The sequence below is a fragment of the Vespula vulgaris genome, chromosome 14 (assembly GCF_905475345.1).
Source record: "Vespula vulgaris chromosome 14, iyVesVulg1.1, whole genome shotgun sequence".
Lineage (NCBI taxonomy): Eukaryota > Metazoa > Arthropoda > Insecta > Hymenoptera > Vespidae > Vespula > Vespula vulgaris.
The window spans coordinates 5,099,345-5,118,456 of NC_066599.1; the positions used below are offsets into that span (position 1 = coordinate 5,099,345).

At 30.9% G+C, this 19,112-nt stretch overlaps 2 protein-coding genes across 4 annotated transcripts; one reads left to right on the top strand and one right to left on the bottom strand.

Moving 5' to 3' along the window:
• Nucleotides 1-307: 307 nt before the first annotated feature.
• Nucleotides 308-8,044, bottom strand: LOC127069097 (SRSF protein kinase 2). 2 transcript variants are annotated; one of them, XM_051005797.1, is made up of 7 exons: nucleotides 7,272-8,044; nucleotides 6,585-6,798; nucleotides 6,176-6,491; nucleotides 5,698-6,003; nucleotides 5,425-5,607; nucleotides 5,027-5,321; nucleotides 308-4,936 (listed from the first exon to the last, which is right to left on the bottom strand). In XM_051005797.1, exons 1-7 carry the CDS (start codon nucleotides 7,499-7,501, stop codon nucleotides 4,648-4,650), a joined length of 1,833 nt encoding a protein of 610 aa, XP_050861754.1. In that variant the 5' UTR covers nucleotides 7,502-8,044; the 3' UTR covers nucleotides 308-4,647. The 2 variants fall into 2 exon arrangements, with proteins under 2 accessions (XP_050861754.1, XP_050861753.1); XM_051005796.1 differs by having other exon boundaries at nucleotides 5,425-6,003; nucleotides 7,272-8,043.
• Nucleotides 8,045-8,538: 494 nt separating this feature from the next.
• Nucleotides 8,539-17,428, top strand: LOC127069103 (roquin-1). 2 transcript variants are annotated; one of them, XM_051005804.1, is made up of 15 exons: nucleotides 8,539-8,703; nucleotides 9,337-9,499; nucleotides 9,577-10,003; nucleotides 10,142-10,317; nucleotides 10,410-10,743; nucleotides 10,814-11,054; nucleotides 11,151-11,314; nucleotides 11,390-11,652; nucleotides 11,761-11,865; nucleotides 11,950-12,161; nucleotides 12,243-12,358; nucleotides 12,433-12,574; nucleotides 12,656-12,725; nucleotides 12,804-12,995; nucleotides 13,069-17,428. In XM_051005804.1, exons 2-15 carry the CDS (start codon nucleotides 9,338-9,340, stop codon nucleotides 13,186-13,188), a joined length of 2,724 nt encoding a protein of 907 aa, XP_050861761.1. In that variant the 5' UTR covers nucleotides 8,539-8,703; nucleotide 9,337; the 3' UTR covers nucleotides 13,189-17,428. The 2 variants fall into 2 exon arrangements, with proteins under 2 accessions (XP_050861761.1, XP_050861762.1); XM_051005805.1 differs by having other exon boundaries at nucleotides 10,178-10,317.
• Nucleotides 17,429-19,112: the final 1,684 nt, after the last annotated feature.

Genomic DNA, 19,112 nt, shown 5'->3' on the forward strand with positions numbered 1-19,112 from the left:
CCTTTTCCTACGATTGATAGATTAAAACTTTCTAAACACTTCTCTTTTACTTTCTCGTAATCGGATTTTACTTTTCTCAATATCGGAAGAAGGAATTGGCTGGAAAGGGGCACTCATTAGTGCTAATATTTAGGATATTGTCTAAAAGCTCGGAAGCTTGTTGTTCTCTAAAAACACCAGTCAACTTTTATAACGCTATTTCTGTATGTATTTTCTTCTTTTTTTGCTGTTGTTATCGCTCAAAGTTAATCCTTTCGTTCGATTTTATTCGATCGATAAAACGATAAAACGATTCTAAAAATGATCACACATATGAAGATGTCCTATATAATGTATTTTTTTCTTTTGTTTTTTTCTGTCGTTTGTTTTTCGTCTTTCTTTTATTCTTTTTTTTTTATTTTCAACAATTTATAGTCATTATTTCTTACTCTTTTCACATTTTTCGTATGGCTCGTAATACATCTTTGCGTTTTAATTTGCTAAACATGCATAATTTTTTAACAAAATCTTTCGTGACTCCACGATCCAGACTGACTATGTACCAATCAGTAAGATATACGCTTCTTTTATCAAATTTTTGTTATCTCTGATAACTGTCCCGTTACTCACGATTAAATCTGTATCGATGAAGAGTCAGTCACGGTTAGAACGCTATGCAAAAGAAAATTGTCTTCTGACCATTTCCGTGTATATGTATTTACAATAGGCATCGGTCGAGTACATTTGTGACTTGGTGTTCTTTTTCCCCGTCCGAGTGTCTTGTATTGATTTTCATTTTTTATTTTGCGTTCACTAAAATGATTAATTTCGATTGTTCGTTCTTACGATATCTTTTTATCGTCTAATAGTTTCTCTTAGTCTTCTGTTATTTTGCAATTATATAAAAATCATAGACTACTATAGTATTAATTTTCTACCTATTTTTCGAATTTCTTTCTTTGTAACGTCATTTCATCATTTTCTGTTTTCTTTCTTCTTTTTTAAATTTTCTTTTTCCCACGAGTTCTGACATTTCGACAATTTATTTAAGCAAGCCATTACCAAACATTCTAATATTTCCCCTACCGATTGGAACATGATCCACTGGTATAGTTCAAAATTGGGTCCCTATACAAACCATTCTTTTTCTTTATTCCTTTCCTTTTATCTTCGAATAGTTAGAAATACACGTATGTATTATTAGACATGCCGTTAACGGTAATTCTATTACGTATTATTAATTATAATACGCACGAGAAGATTGTTGAAACGTCTGTTAAGTTCAGATGTTTCAAAGTTATACAAGTCAGTTAATTTTGTTTTCTAACTAGCATTTAAGCAGCCATCGTACATGCTACGTAAATAATGGATTTATATCTCTACATAAATCGGTATTCATGTTTCTTTTCCGGTTTTTTTTTTTTCGGTTTTTTCTCTTTTTTCTTTCTATTTTAATTGCAATATATGAACTACAAGACGAACATACGTCAGGCCAGTGAAATCCGTCAATGTGATAAAGGCGATCAAATATTTTCCCACCTCATGAAAAGTTCAAAAGATTTTTTGTGTTTTTAAAACGTTCACCTTTGAAGTCGATTCTCGTTATAGATTCGAGCGAATTAGTTTAACGTCTTTTGTTCTCACCTAACTCTTCTTATCTTCAATAATAGATTTATCTATGTAAAATACTCATTTATAGCTATTTAAAATTTTACTGATTGATTAATTTAAAAAGAAAGAAAATAAAAGTAACGAAGTAGACGCAATTCGAAATGATACCAACGAATTTCAATGGCCATTAAATCCTCTCAGAAAATTATATCTGTGTATATTCGCTATTTACTCTAATATGTACTGTACAAATTCGACAAGATCGTCATTAGATGATGCGAAGCCGCAATAATATCTACGGCTTGCGTGCTTGATTCAATAGCTTATAGAATCAATTAAACAGGCATAGGGCGCATCATTAGCTAAACGAATCATCTATAATCTTAAACGCGTTTCATACTAATTACTGCATTACAAGTAGAGGGGACCTTATTTATTCAGTGTTGTTGACTTCCTTTCTCTTCTTCTTGTTCTTGTTCTTTCTTGTCACAGAAAAAATATCGTAGTAAACCTTATATATGTCACAATATTTCCTGTTTCTCGCAGTACAGTAGTATATAATAAATTATAATGGTAATTTCAATGACAAAATCGATACATTTTTTTCCCCTTTCCAGAAATAACTGTACAATGAACAACACGTTTCTTTTGTGTATGTGAAGAATATTGTGCCAGGACTTTAGTCTCAAAATTGATACCTTGTTAGTGAGAGCAGATGCATATTGTTCACACGAGATCAATTATTATACAGATTTCCATTATTTTTTACAAAATTTGTTGTTGACGGAAAACAAAATGATTATGATACGTGACGATAAATACTTATATAAATAAAATCGCTTTTACCTGGTGAGAAACACCAAGGTAGAAAAAAAAACAAAGCATGATTTTATTATAATCCTTGTACGTACACATAAGCGTATCCACATGTCGATATGAAACCCTAAGTTTAAGTCTTACCAAAAGAAAAAGAAAAGAAAGAAAGGGAACGATAGAGAACAGAGCTGAACTGCTGGACGAAGCAGAATAACGTGAATGAGCCGATGACGATGAAAATACAGTATATGCACTGTTTTCTTTTTGTTTTACTTTTGTTTTAATATAAAACAGGAAATAATTTACCGGCAAAGAGCTCAATAATTAGTCCATGTATGAAGATGGTTATGCAAAACTTGTGTACACACATACGCGCGCGCGAGATGTTTCAGACTTAACATAGAGAATTTCAGACATAGGAAAGTATATATTAGAATCGATATTTCAGAACACACGGCGAAATAAGACAATTTGTGTAAGACATTCACTTCATTTTCAAAAGAATATAATAATAAATGTTTCACTATGATGGAAACTACAAGATATTAGGTCATCCCATAAGTAAAGCGACTTTTTCTTATTGGTCAAAATGGAGTTTTACAGTTTCATGTAATGTTTTACAGTTATTGTGAATTCGTACAATGTATATGTTTTATTAGAATTTACAGTATCTTAAGTAATTGTGTGCCAGTTTAATTTTTCACACATGAATTTAAATAAACGTGAAAAAAATAAACGTTATGGAAGTGTTAAAAGAGCATTTAAGATATATTTTGTTTTGGGAATTTTGCCAGAACATAGCTACAGCAACAATCAATAAAATACGCAAAATTTATGATTCAAGGTATTATGAGTGTAAGCTAAGGTCAAAAATGGTTCCAGTCTCTTCATTCTGGAAATTATAGTCTTGGATGCGAATAAAAGTCAGAATTCCCTGATAATGAGAAATTAATAGTCAAGATATTGAACATTTTAAATTAAGATAAGAACAAATTGTAAATAATAGCGGTAAATATATCTTAAATTAAAGCTGAACGTGTCTTTTTTTCGTTATTTTAAAACTTAAAAAAACCGCATTACTTTTGGAATGAGACTGCTGAGATTCATAAAATTTGCATAACCAAAAACTAATATTGCTTTAGATACTTATGCGTTCGACTAATATTCCTATTACAATATATATAGTTTAACAATCTTTTGTTTACTCAAATATTTGTGCCCCTTTAATATTCAGCAAAAACATATTGTCTCATATCGATTTGTGTTCGCCCTAGCTTGGCTTTATATACCAAGAATCTGGTAACCAACTCTCACTTGATACCAATCATTCGTACATTTGAATACATTATAAATTCATAGAAATATTCTGTGCATTAACTACATGTTCCGGCATGTGTGTATGAGTATTTTAAAATATCTAATGCAACGAGGTAGTGAGAGATTTACATTATACGTCTAAGAGTTTACAGAAAATAGTTAATAGAAAAAAAACTTTCATTAAGAGTTTATAGTAACCAACATCATCTTAAAAAGAAATCTACTTAGGTTGAGTTAGGTAAATTTACGTGTTTTAACGGGCCTGCCCTTAAATATCTATAAAGTATCTTATGAGTGGGTACCATGACTCTTGGAATACTTGTAGATAAATAAAGTGACCAATACGAAGGATGTAACGAATGTATAAAGTAATAAAATACTATTAACTTTAATTTAAGTTGTCATCGCTAAATGAAAAATATGATTTAACAAATTTATAAATACACGTATAGGCGGTTGATGTCGAGAGTATTTCATTAGGAAGCATACCTCACTGTGTAACGAAATTTCATAGAATTGATTTCTAACTTCTTTTATAGAAATGTTGTCCAACTCCTAATAATATCGAGACATTTATCAGTAAAGTTTATTATCGTCGAGCCATCATTCGCGTATATTTTTACATTATGATGTGCTATGTTTGTGTCATATATAGGCTGCGTCTTATAATTTGTTTATGGTCTAAAATATGAAATAAATATAAGATGTGCGCTCCTAGTTGTATATTCGTTTTATATGAAAATTGAAACTATAATTGGGTATAAAAATTTCTTTTTTTTTCTGATTTCTGCTTCCTATTACACTCTCGACTTGTAATTGCATCAGGGTGGTAAAGAGTGAGGATCTCAGAAATTTAAAGATAAAAGAATTAAAAAAAAGAAAAAAAAAGTAAATAAAATAAAAGAAAATAAAATAAAAGCAGGATCACTTGATTTGTAACCATGGGTGCTTCAGACACTCAGCAGCTGTAGCTCGCATACTTGGATCAAATTCTAACATTGGAGTTAAAAATTCAGCAAATTCGCGTGCTTCGCTCGGTGACCAATCATATTTTTCCGTAAGCACCTCATAAAGTCCCCATGGTTTTAATCCGGTAATATGCTTCAATTCCCCCTTTTTGTTAAAGTACATTTTCGAGTTTTTTCCAGAGAGCGCTATACGTCTAGGTATTTCTCCAAGTAGCTCTATAATATGAGCTAGATGGTCTTCGTCTCTGAAAATATAATTTAAAAAAGAATATACGTGCACAAATGTTATCTATTCTACATGATGCCATTCTCAATAGATCATGTCAAATACTAACCTACAATATTCTTTACCACTATGTGGTTCAAAAAGGTAATCACCAGTTGCCAATTCAAATGCCATACATGCCGTGGACCATATATCTGCAGAAGTATCATATCCTGATCCTAACAAAACCTCTAAAGATCTATATTGTCGTGTTTGTATATCATCTGTAAATTTTTTATGAACCCAGCATGCATTTCCAAGATCAGCTATTTTTACTTCGACCTCACAATCTACCGTAGCTGGATCAAGTGGTGCTACAGATGCCCGTTTTAATTGTTTGCTCTCAGGTGGATTCAAATTACGTCCTGAATAGAAGTAAAAGGAAAAAAAAAAAAAGAAAGAAAGAAAAAAAAATACAAAATGAGGAAACACAATGATCATTTTATAATTTTAGTAATGAAATCTAACCTTCGCTACATTCGTCCGTATCTTCTGCATCTCGTGGTAGAGTACTTTCACCACAACTTTTGTCTACATCGCATAAAGTCACATTCTCCATTTTCTCCGACCGATCGGTTGATTGATTTTCTATTTTTTCTCCACCTGCTAAACCATCCACTCCATTGATGTGTAACGATGGTACAGATGGTTCTGAGATATCAGGAGAACCTTTACTTTCTGTATTATCTTCTATACTTTCTGTATTCACATCTTGATCCGGACTATTTGTCTCCAACTCACCATTTTCTCTTGTACTATTTGCAAGTTTATTCTGTTCTTCTATTTCCTCTATCTGTTCCATTTGTTTCTTCAATAATTCATTTTGCCGTTTAGCTTTTTTCTTCAGTTTCTTCTTTTTATTTTTAGACATTTTGGAATTTGGTGTGGGTTCTTGAAATTCTTTTGGCGCAGTAGAAATTAAAGAAACTGGTAATTTTATACCCAAAGAATGTAATTCGGTTGCCTCGCAAGCTAATTTTCTTATATAAGTTTCATCTACACATATGAGAACATTTTCAGGTTTGATATCTGTATGAATGATTTTACCTAGAAAAATAAATTTGTTAGACATTATGTTTCTATGGTAAAAAATTTTTTGTCCTATGTATATTTTTAAATTTGCGGATATTTAGTTCACTTAATGTACTTCGGTAAGAAATTAGTCACAAAACATTAGTCTAAATACATATCGATTCAAAGATATGTCTCTTTCTCTTACATTTATTATGAAGATAATCAAGACCCTCAAGGACTTGGCGGATGATGCGTTTAACATTGTTTCTTGGAATTCCTCTATAACTAGATTTTATGATCAATTTAAGAAGATTATGTCCAAGCACTTCGAATACCATGCAAACATGAAGACCATTAATGCCACTGATCTTGAAGTCATTGAGTAACTGGACGGTCTTATTTCGTTTAGGATCGCTAGGATCGATATCACGTACGTCTTTCAATAATTTTATCTCATCCAAAGCAGTCTCAGTAAAATGAGTTGCAGATTTCACTACTTTGAGTGCCACAAATCGCTTATCCTGCATATAGAACATTTTTTAAAAATTAATTCCTACATATATTCAAAAAGTATTGAATATAAACAAATTATCCTAATATTTATATTCAAATACCTGTAGATCCCAGCAAAGCCAGACTGTAGAAAAATGACCCCAGCCAAGTTTTCGAGTCACATGATAACGACTTAAAAACAAATCCCCTATCTTCACAGGATGATAACCTCCTTTGCAATAATCACTGCTATCTTCCTGCTCCTCATCTTCGCTACTATACACTTCATCATCATCCTCTATCGTTTCGTTGCTCGAGCTGTGACATGGTTCCAATCTAAAAATTTAATCGACCATTAACAAAATTCTCATAGATTTGTTTTTCCTAAACATACAGCTGATATATTTAAATACACGCGCGCGCGCACGCACGCACGCACTACATACACACAGACACACACACACATTTTGCCCCCACATGCACATAACTTCCAAAATGACAAAAAACTGGAATCGTTATCGAAACTACGTGATATATTAACGCGATAATATTGTAAAAATCCATTTATTACAACGACAAATTTGCTTCCATATCGTCGTATAATCGCGTGAGAAAATAAAGGCTTGTTTATTTACTAATTCTAAACTCAAAGAAAAAAAGAGCTCGTTATTACGTCGTTACTAGTAAATAGAGAAAAGATAAATAGAACCAAGAAGATATTCGTTGAAATTTGAGAAGGAATACAGAATAGATCCCGAAATAATTCTAGCAAAGTTCGAATAGATGGCATATTAATGGTAAGCAGTTACCTATTTCCATTATCGCTGGAGTACGGCCTCTGTCCCGAAGAGGCATCTTGAAAGAAGTCGGATCCTTGTCCTTGCCGTGCGGCGGCTGGTTGTACTTTTGAGCACTGTCCGGTGGTTGAGTCCGTATCACCCTGAGAATTACCTTTTCCTTTTCTTTTACTCGGCTTGTGCCTCTTCTTTTTGGCCTGAATCGCTAGGACTCGCCTGTTAACGTCCGTCTTTGCGCTCATACCGTCCACTCCGTGCCACCACCGAGATTCGACGGCGGAGCCCCCTTCTTTTCGACGACACACTCTTTCCTTTTCCTCCGCGAACTTTGCCGCACTTCCGCCCTGATTCTTTTCTGTCTTCTAATTCTTTTACGCCCAATCGGTCACACTCACGCCTTGCACCTCGTCCCCGGGCCGTGAGCGTTTCAACGTGCCGTATTATCGTTTCATTTCTACGCCACGCCGCGCTCCTCGCTCGGCGGTTGTTTGAGTATGGCTGCCCCCGCTGCCACTGCCACCTCCACTGCCACCTCCACCAACAACAGCAGCAGCAACAGCAGCAGCAATACCATACCACCGACACAACCTTACAACCACTATCGCTATTACATTACGATCATGATCAGGACCAACCACCATCACCCCACCTTTGTCGCTATACTACAAACTATCGTACATCTTATCGTTTTATTCCTTTTCTTTTCGTTATATCGATAGATCGATTTCGCTTTTTGAATACTTCGAACACTGATTTTTTCTCTGATCTTTCCTCTAATATTACTATACTCTATCTATTATTATCGTTCATATTTCAACTCGATATACTATGATTTGTATACAGTGCGCTTGCCTGGAACATTGAAAAGTACCATCTTTCTCCCTTCGTCGTTCTTTTCCTTTAACGCGGTCAATCACCGCGACTTCCTGTGCTACCGACTTTACGAACGATCGTTTCTTTAATTAATAATCTTTTGTAATATCTATCCGCAATATTTCTCTGTAAAAAAGTCGCCCGTTTATGAAATATTAAACTTCTGCAATTAATGGTATACATTTAAAAATTTCATTTTTAATAATTCGACCAATCGAAAGTGATATCGTCAATCGTCTTTATCCAATGGATTCAATGAAAATCTTATTGGACAATAAATGAGATATTACAGTCTTTGATTGGTTGTTTCTTACGTAGTCCAATAACGCTTTTTCGTATTATTAATGTTCATGCGAATCCCTCGTAATAGACAAGAGCACCATCTGACGAGTGGTCGAGATAATCTATCTTTCTAGATTATTTTCCTCGTGTATGCCAGCGACGTAGAAATGTCTATGGAGATCATGCTGAGCTCATCTTATCTGTGATTCATCTGTTCCTGCTTTAATGGCAGAATTATGTGCGAAGTAACTGATTAATTAATGTGATGTTTTGTAGAGACAATAACGAGGTAAGTTTAGATGTAAAAAAAAGTTTCCACGTTAATTCTTAGTTGAATAGGTTCGTCATACGACGATAAAAGCACAACTGTGTTTTGTAGAGATAAAATGTAGAACAGACGTCACGAGGATTTATTGCAAATAATTAAACAATCTTATTGCGACAATCATGGACAATAATATGTGTGTGTGCGCGTGCGTGTGTGTATGTGCATGATAATGTTGATAGATTAATATTATTAATTTAATAGAAATACATACATTTGCCATTATGTTACTTAGATCGTTTTCGTAATAAAACGTAATCAAAAGGGGATTAAACAAACAGTTCTAAATACGATGGATATAAAAGTTGCTAAGCATTTAATATTGAATGTTTACACAAAGCATATTACAACAAATTTTTACAAGTATATTACGTGTATATGCATGAATATTTTAAGAAACTCTATAGCACATGTTTACCTATTACCTATTGAAATATTTTAGATTGTTGCAGTATGTAACTTACATAAAAGTATATATGTAAAAAATATTTCATTTTATGTAAGAAATTTAAATATTTCAAAATTTATAGAATTAATTATTTTATTATTGTTAGTAGTAATAAGAATATATTAAAATATTTTATTTCTATGTTTTAGAATGCCAATACAGGCACCACAGTGGACTGAATTTCTTTCTTGCCCAGTTTGTTGTCATGACTTTGATGTGGCCGTACGAGGTCCAATATCTTTAGGATGTGGTCATACAATATGCAGCACTTGTCTAGCAAATTTGCACCGCAAGCAATGCCCTTTCGATCAGGTACAATGCCTATAGTAACTACATAAAATATAAATGTTTTATATATAATGTAATCCATTAAACAATATCATTTTTAGAGTACTATAAACACTGAAATAGAAAGATTACCGGTAAATGAAGCTTTGCTTCAACTAGTTGGTAATACTGTTCCAACAAATGTTGCAACATCGTATCAAAAATTATTACCACCTGAAGATCATGCTAATTACTTAGTGGCTAAGCGCTGCATTGAAGAATTAGCGCTTTATTTGAAACCATGTCAGACAAATCCAACTATAGCAGCAGGAATGGGACTTGTGTCTCGTCCAATGCAGAGAAAATTGGTTACGTTGGTAGGCTGCCAATTAGTAGAACCAGAGGGAAGAGCACGTGCTGTACGAGCAGCTCGAAGCTTAGGGGAAAGATCTGTTACAGAGCTAATATTACAACATCAAAATCCTCAACAGCTTAGTGCCAATTTGTGGGCTGCTGTACGTGCACGTGGTTGTCAGTTCCTTGGGCCAGGTATTATTATACGTACTAAACTCTTAACTTTTTCAATATTTTTCATATAAAAAATTGGTTTTCACTTCTTGTTTTATACTCTTTTGTTTTTTTCTTTTTTTTTCCTTTTTTTTTATTTTTTTTTATTCTTTCTGCTAGCAATGCAAGAGGAAGTTCTCAAACTAGTTCTTTTAGCTTTGGAGGATGGTTCAGCTCTTTCAAGAAAAGTTTTAGTAATGTTTGTGGTTCAACGTTTGGAACCACATTTTCCACAAGCATCAAAAACAAGTATTGGACATGTAGTACAGCTTCTTTATAGAGCAAGTTGTTTTAAGGTAAGGTTTATTTATCTTTTTTAATTATCACATTATCACACACTTATATTTGCTAATGCATTCTCATAAACTAACAATTTCCGCATAATTAGGTATCTAAAAGAGAAGGTGATTCATCTTTAATGCAGTTAAAAGAAGAATTTAGGACATATGATGCTTTAAGAAGAGAACACGATGCACAGATTGTTCAAATAGCAACTGAAGCTGGATTACGAATAGCTCCTGATCAATGGTCTGCTTTATTATACGGAGATACTGGTCATAAGTCTCATATGCAAAGTATTATTGACAAGCTACAAACGCCACAATCTTTTGCTCAAAGTGTGCAAGAATTAGTTATTGCCTTACAACGTACACCTGATCCAGGACAACTTAGCAGTTTAAGGCCACAACTAGAATTATTAGCTGCAATAGATCCTAGTCCAGGTATTTACATCCTTGTATCTTTTTAATACATGTTATATTTATAAATATATAATATATTTGTCTTATGTAGAAACAGAACCGCCCACATTAGCTGAATGTCGTGCAGCACTGGAAGCTGTTAGAACTGTGGTTGCAGCTTTGGTGGAATTCATTCAGCAACATGGAAACAGGAAATGTTCAGATGGTACTCATAATATTGGCCCAAGTCAACCAAAGTATAAAGTAAGCATGTGTAGAGACCTTGCTCTTAGAGGATCTTGTCCGAGAGCTACCAATTGTACCTTTGCACATAGTGACATGGAACTTGATAAGTAAGTTTTAATTATGTAAATAAGATATTTTCTTTTTTTATTGTATTATTAATGGAGTACATTTTTCTTTTCCTTTTTCTTTTCTTTTTTTGCCAGGTATAGATCAAAGAATCGAAAGTTGAGTATCAGAACAAATTTATCTTTGAATACCAATACGGAATTAAAGACGGATAAATCTATTGTCCAAAACAATAAGGTTTTTAAGCAAAGCGAAGAAGTACCTTATCATTCCATAAAACCGCATGATATTCATAGGGATAGTATGTAATATTGCAGTATAACAACAGTTATCATTTTATTCCTAGAATTTTTTAAGATTTTAATATTTTTTCTAGGTTTTAATTCGTTGAATAAAGTCAGTCCAACGCAACATCCTATCATTAGTAACGAAAATAATTTTGTTGGATCTTTGACAAGTTACATGTTGCCACCACCTCAAAATTTATCACATATGGTTCCAGTGAAAAGCATGGATATTCATTGTCCTCATTATATTATGCCTGCAGCATCTTTAGATTATAACACAACTGATATGAGTATGTGGGATCTGCCGCAAGTAACATCAGGTGTAACAAACGGAATTTCTAATAGTAAAAAGGTAATTTATATACAATAATATACTTATATAAAATATGAAGAAGCGCTTAATGCGAATATTTGTTATTAATTATACATAAATGATCGTGTACTTATGTATTAATTATAGCAACGAACAGTAGCAAAAACATTGGCAATGTTGTTACAACGTAGAATGGAAATTTTGAATCAACTTGAAACTATAGTCAACAAGCAAGCTCCTCAGATGAAAATGGTATAAGAAGTAAATCTATACTGTTTATGATTCTGCGTATGTCATGTTACATTATATATATATATTTTTTTTACTTTTTTACAGAATTGTGACATCCAAGGAGATGTGCTTTCATCGAATTTATCGATATGGGCAAATTCATCTGGAAATCCTATAGGTCCTGCATCAAATATGAGTTGCAGTAATAATTTTCGATGTACAGATTCTGTATTATTTGATGATGAATTTGTACCATTTGACGCTTCACCTTCGAGCAAGTATGGACCAATATCCAAATTATCAAAAACCATGATAAGGTCTGTATAATAAATAATGATTTTTTTTCTCTTTTTGTTTATTTTTTTCTTCATTTTCATAAAAGTTTAATTTTTCATAAGATCTCCAAATGGTGTACCACCTACAAGTCTGTATAACGAGGGTCCACCTACAATATCTACTTTTCGACCTATGCCAGCTCCTAATTCCATTTCATCGTGGTATTACGGTAATCAGCGTAAGTACTAATATTATTCTTCAATAATATACAAAGAACATGAAATATTTGAGTGAGAAATATTTGTAACATAGCTTATGCATCTATCGGTACAAACGGAGGAATGCAATCTGTTACTACATCTAATTATGGAGATGGATATATTGCTCTTGGACGAAATATATCAGAATCACAAACACATTCACATCTTTTGCAACAGGAATGTATGTCCAAAGAGTAAGTTTAAATGAACCATTAGATCGATGTATTTACTGAATATTTTATTGGTTGAAGTGATTTTAATAACATTTATTGCAGTTTAATCTTGGAATCACAGAAAGTAAAACAACAATTGAAACATTTAGAAAAGAAAATTAATGATCTAAAGGTATCGTTGATATCTTAGAAATAATCACATTTTATTTTCTTAACTTCAAATATATTTTAATGTTATGAATATTTGTAGCTTGCAACACAAGGTGCAGCTTTTACAGCTGGTGAAAGACTTGCACAGGAGTTGCAAATGATTGAAGCAGGTATTAGAGAAAAAGAAAAGGATGTGAGAAATTGGAGTCCTTATGGTACCGTACCATGGATTCAATCACCAGCTAACTTACTTACAAATCAAAGTTTCAATCAGGATTATAAGACCGAAGAGGTATAATAATTTAGATATAATACAACAAAGATATAGACTTAAATATAATCGAGGCATATATTTTAATATCTAGGAAGATACATACGAGGCTGGCATTGCGAATGATATGCGCGAATTAGAATTACGATGGGAGTTTGAACTGCAAGAACAGGAAAAACATTGGTCGAGCGAAGAAGATAATTCGAAAAAGTAACATATTCTTGCAGTATTAAATATTAACTCCCAGATCTGACAATGACTCAAGAAAAAGCATGTGTTTTCACATGTTCGTATAATTCTTTAAGAAAACTTTTATGCATCAATGCGTTTACTTCTATAATTGGATAATCGAAAGTAAGTAGAATTTTTACTCTTTGCATAAGAAAGATCTATGATTCTTCTACTCAAAATCAAAATTATGTATGAAGGATGATTACATGAACATTTTTAACAGCATAAATTTAGATTTATCATCCAATTGATAAGTGAAACCTTTTTGTTGATGTAGTACTGTGTAAAGTAGACTTACTACTTTCGCATGTACTCGCTTTTGTAATCATTAATATGTAATATTTCTTATGCATAAAAACAACACCTTTCTGGATATTTAAACATACTAGTTATTGCTGTAAATATGTGATATTTTTAAAAATTTGTTAAACACGTGAAATAATTTATAAAAGCGATTCATTTAGTCAAACAGAAAGCCAGATTGTTTTTATTTATATTATTTTACTGACATTTAAGAAGTTACTTAGTGTATTTGGAAACTTAATAATTCAGCTGCCGCTTTGCTAAACACATTCGTCAGGACAAGCGAAAGGTGGTTGTTGCTTGTAATAAAGTAAAAAATTTCATTGAAAAACAAATGGACATATGAATACAGATTTGTTAAAATTTAACAGAAATTGATGTCAATGTTTTATAAACATGACAATGTAGTATACTCAATTTATATGTTTGCATAATGAAGCAAAACATACTATATTACAGAGACATTCGAGAAGAATGTTACTTAACCTAAGTGAAGGTTACATGATAAAAATATACAATTATACATAAGTATTGCAGATAGGTGAAATTAACATATATTGTCCAAATTTTATATAATTATTATCATTCTGGTCATTTGCTGAATCATTATTGACATGCAAGATATTAATGATAGAATTTTATTATTCTATATAATTTTATATAAGCAGAATTTCTGAAGAAAGTATGAGCATTTTTGGCAAGAAAAGATTTTAAGTTGTATGAGTAACTAATATAATAACAAATTATAATCTCTATTATCTTTAAACATTTATAGAATAATTATAACAATTCCATCATAGTATTATTTAGTGTATTCACCTATATAAATAGAAAAAATTAATCAAACAAATTTTCCATATTAACAAAGATAATACTATACTATAAAAAATTATTTTCGTTTTAAACAAATCTATTAGTATTTTATATTTTTTCAAGTTTTAAAAGTCTTACTCACAAGTTCGTCGTTGTTCTTAATTCTTAATAAATATGTAAAGTTAATATGATTAAATGTAACATTAGGAGCCTATTTCAAGCAAAAATTAACCATGATTTTTTTCTGTGCCTTTAAACTTCTGCATTTTTATGTTTATATATATATATATATATATATATATATATATATATATATATATACGTATATATATATATATATATATATAAAACTATTTAACGTATAAACTTTTCCAAGAATCGATGATCAAATTGTCTTATTAATTTATATCTCTTTGTAAAAACTTGAAATAATTTATATTAATACTATCATTATATTTTGTCTTTGTCAACCAGGAAACGATAGTTGACCAAAAAAATGATGATTAAAAATTTGTGTAGCATGGCCAACTTGACTTTTTAAAAGATAACATATATTTTTTAAATGAATTATTAAATGAATTATTCACTTCCTGTGAGAAAATGTTTATAGATCTATAGATTTTATTTGATTATGAATAAAAGCTATCTGCTTTTTAAAATCGAGATGTTGATGAAAAATTTCATAGGATAGAATATGTTAATCAACTTACTGCGCTCTTTTATGGCATCTTAATGTATGCATTGCAATAGTCTTTAGGTTTTCCTATTTTTATGAAATAATATATAACATAAATATTAATAATTCCAGTTTTAGTGGAAGAAACATTATTGATTTTTTGTGCAAAATGAAGGTTGACAAAGGTTGACTCATTATGTATCAGAATTTTACTTTGTAAACTTATATTTGTTTATCAAGTATCAATTAATTACTTACCTGAAATGGGTGAACAATAATGTTCAATATAATAATAATATATAATTGGTTTATAATGTCTGTTTTGTTATGTTATATAAATGTATTGGAAATAATAAGAAGTACATCTATTTTTAGAACATAGCTAGATTTTTAGCAATTATAGAGACAATGGTGCAATTTTCTTTACTTGATACCTAATATCAGAAATTATAACGTTATGAGATATACAAATAATTCATAGATTTAATTTGTTTATTAGGTTTCGTATGCAAATTAATAGCAAAAGCAATACTTACTGAAAATAGTAACAACCAAATTGTTTACTTCATATTGATAATTTATTATCAGTGTTGGATAAATTTTAGATTTTTTTTTTTTTTTTTTTTTTTAAATAGTTTTATTTTCAGTGTTGCAAGATCTATAGATGGAACCAAAATATAAGAATTCGTTTAATAAGTATACCTTGGTAAAAACACTGTTTTCATTTTGCTGAAGCTATCCCCGCGTATACAGTTTAAAAATTGGCCATATTAACCAATATAAATGACAATATTGCAGAAAGGGGCCATCTATTAATTTTGCTCATATGTAAAAATAGTTGAAATAAAAGAGTATAGTATTTTCAGAAGAAATGGATATTATATGTGAAAATACATGTTAAATTTCTTTTCAAATATTAAATTTCTTTTCTTCTGAATTAGACTAAATTAGTTTACAAGTTTGATAATTATTCTGATTTATGAATAATTATATTAACACTTAAATTGCGGCCATGGTATCTATATTTCGTTCCCTGTTTTATACATTAAGAACATTTGATAAAAAGTTTTAGTTGGAATAAAACAAGATTGAAAATAAAAACTTCAATTTTGTTTATTCTCTTTTCCAGGAAATTATATTCGTATCTTATAATTGATAAAGAATTGTAATTAATTTTTTGGATGCAGACAGATAAATTCTATATATCATTTTCTTAATAATTCCTAAATATGCATTTTGAAAACTGCTACGACGTTTGTCTCTTACATATATAGTTTATGTAAGATTTTGATTTTTCCTGTTAAAAGTTATATATAGAATGCAAAACAAGAGATAAAATTGATGGAAAATTACTAAGAAACATTTACATTTTTTATCAATTTTATCGGATTCTATATGTGATCTCTTTCTACAAGCTCTAATTATTTTTTCTCGTTTCTATTCATAATTTGAAACATTAACTTGAATGTAAAATAAAAGCGAAGAGGGCTGTGTATAATGGGAAGTAATAAGCGCAACAATACTGTTTGTGCAAGCTTCAGATTAATTGCATGTTAAACATGTCACTATGTGTATAATGATACACACATACCTATGTTGATGGTATGAAATCACATACAATCTATACTAACGTTCTTTGTTTGAACATACAAAACGATAATAATTATATACATATCGGTATATAATATATAGTCAATGCACTTGGCACTAGCAGTACAGATCCTTTATAGATTTTTTGTTATATTCCATATTTGAAAATCTTAAGTATCCTTTTTTTAACATTTATATAATATTCATTGTACGAAATTATCAAATTACACTTAAACCAGTATTCACAATATACGGCTTATTTCTTTCATTTTTTAAATATTATTATTCAAAAGTAGAAAACTGATTGCGTAAGATGTTGAGAATAAATATACATGCTATATTAGCATTATGCTTTAGCAATAGAATTTGAGTTTGTAATTTACAAAAAAAAGGAATAAAGGAACATTAGTCTTAAAGAGCTTTGTGTTATGCAAGAGAAATTCTTATATCTCTTTTCATCATCTTACAGCATGTTGAAACAAGAAAACTGAAAAGACTTATCATATATGTATATGGTATGGTATGATAGACCATATATGTATGTATGAAAAATTAGTAAAATGTATTCAAATATTTGTTATTTTGTAAAGGTCGCTAAAAGTACGTGGAATATATCGCATAGAATATTCATTTTCGTTGATCGTTTTGTATCATCATCCCATTCTATGAACAGTACTGAACAAATTTTGTTGAATTGCGTCTTTGTGTGTGCGTGCATGCGTGCGTGCGTGCGTGTGTGCGTGCGTGTGTGTGTGTTTGTCCATGCGATATAGCCGCGTAAGTCTGATGTATTTTTCACAAATGTACTGTAAGTGAAAGTGTAATATATTTATCTACTCAATATTTTGTATTAATCATTATGACCCTTGGTGTCTCATACCCTTAAAAAATATTAAAATAACAAAGGAAACCTTAAAGTCGATAATTATCATGTTTAATTTAAATAAAAGACAGTCGCACGCCTGGTTTTTGTTTCAAAGGGGACGAGAACGCTTGCTATAATCAAGCGTAATACCGAGATGTGTTTGCGTTCGCTTCTTTTCTCGAATTTTCCATTATAATTACAGATAAATTCATTTTTCTGTATACGTATAGTACGTATCTTGTTTTTTAAACAATGTTCAACTTAATAATTTATATTTATTAATTGTCTTTAGTCGTCATATTTGAATTTTGTTATTTTTGTATGCATATTTCTAATAATTTTTTTTTCAGTCTTCATCTCTGTCAATAGGCGGAAAGTGATATATTTTTCTTTTAATATAACACGCGTGTCATTTAATGACTGAAAATATCTAGGGTTCCATTTATAAAATAGCAAGTTGTGACAGAAAATTGCTAGAAAACAATATTCTTGATAGTTGCAACTCTAATGCGCATGTTATTTTTCATGTATGATGCAACTAGTACGTTTCAAGAGAAAGGTATACGTTTCAATGATGATAGTTGAAAAAAGATAGTTTCAAAAGGTAGGAATAAAAATAAACATACGTATATACAATATATGAACTCAGTGTCACTATAGAAAAACAATTTTTTCAAAAGTGGAATAACAAAACAGTATATATTAATTAAAAAACATACAAATTATGTCGGCATATAATATTTATTTATTTATTTATTTATTTTTCTTTTCTTTTTCTAATCAACAATTTTAAACAGTACATATATATTTTCCAACGTTGCTAAACATAAATCAGTATAACGGAAAGCGTATCGTTCGTAATTTCGAATACTACACATTTATGTTCAAGAATAATGTATCAGAAACGTACTTAGGTGCATTTTCATCATTCGAACGTACGCACAAGTTATAAAGTGGAATCATTATTGCGATTCCTTGTCCTGTAACATATCTTCTTATTAAGCATCACTTTGTGTTTATTTAAAGTAAGAAATAAATATTTTCCTGATTCTTAGAGTATTCCAGTACGCATTAAAACGAATAATGAAATTATATTTATTTACAGACTTGAATGCGATGTTACATTACTACTTAAAATATACGTGGAATCAGAAGGTAAAACAAACATGTTCACGCGATTGGCGTTGTGAAGGAGAAAGTGCGTTGCGTTATCATATTAAAAAAAAAAAAGGAGAAAAAAAAAAGTGAAATAGCCTAATAGTGGGAGAAAAGTATTAGTATCTTTTCTCTCTCCTCTCTTAGTATTTTCTTCAGCCTTTCTAAGTACTCTCTCACATTTCATGCTTCTCTTCTCCACCATTTTGTGCATCTTAACATATGTTCATCTTCTTCCTCTTTTCAATATCTCTTCCCTCTTGTCTCATTTTTTGTCAAACCTTTCTGTAAAATCTGTTTAATCTCGAGTTCCTAATCTTTCACCATCTTTTTTCCTCCGCCTATCTCTATCTTTTTCCTCCATCTCCTCATACTTTCCTTTAATTCTCTTATAGAATTCTCTTCTTCCCCTTCCTACTTCAATTCCCTTTTTCCTTTTGCCAAGGAATATTCTTCTTCATTTCTTTGTAACACTTATTATCTCATTTCCTCTTACCAGTTTCAT

Bases quoted from the DNA above. Each gene is read 5' to 3' on its own strand.
- LOC127069097 (XM_051005796.1), bottom strand. From the start codon at position 7,501: ATGAGCGCAAAGACGGACGTTAACAGGCGAGTCCTAGCGATTCAGGCC. The intron at 6,004-6,175 runs GTAAGAGAAAGA...TTATTTTTCTAG, and splicing joins TGATTATCTTCATAATAAAT to GTAAAATCATTCATACAGAT. The intron at 5,322-5,424 runs GTTAGATTTCAT...ACTTCTATTCAG, and splicing joins TACGGACGAATGTAGCGAAG to GACGTAATTTGAATCCACCT.
- LOC127069103 (XM_051005804.1), top strand. From the start codon at position 9,338: ATGCCAATACAGGCACCACAGTGGACTGAATTTCTTTCTTGCCCAGTT. The intron at 11,866-11,949 runs GTATAAGAAGTA...ACTTTTTTACAG, and splicing joins AAGCTCCTCAGATGAAAATG to AATTGTGACATCCAAGGAGA. The intron at 12,726-12,803 runs GTATCGTTGATA...GAATATTTGTAG, and splicing joins AGAAAATTAATGATCTAAAG to CTTGCAACACAAGGTGCAGC.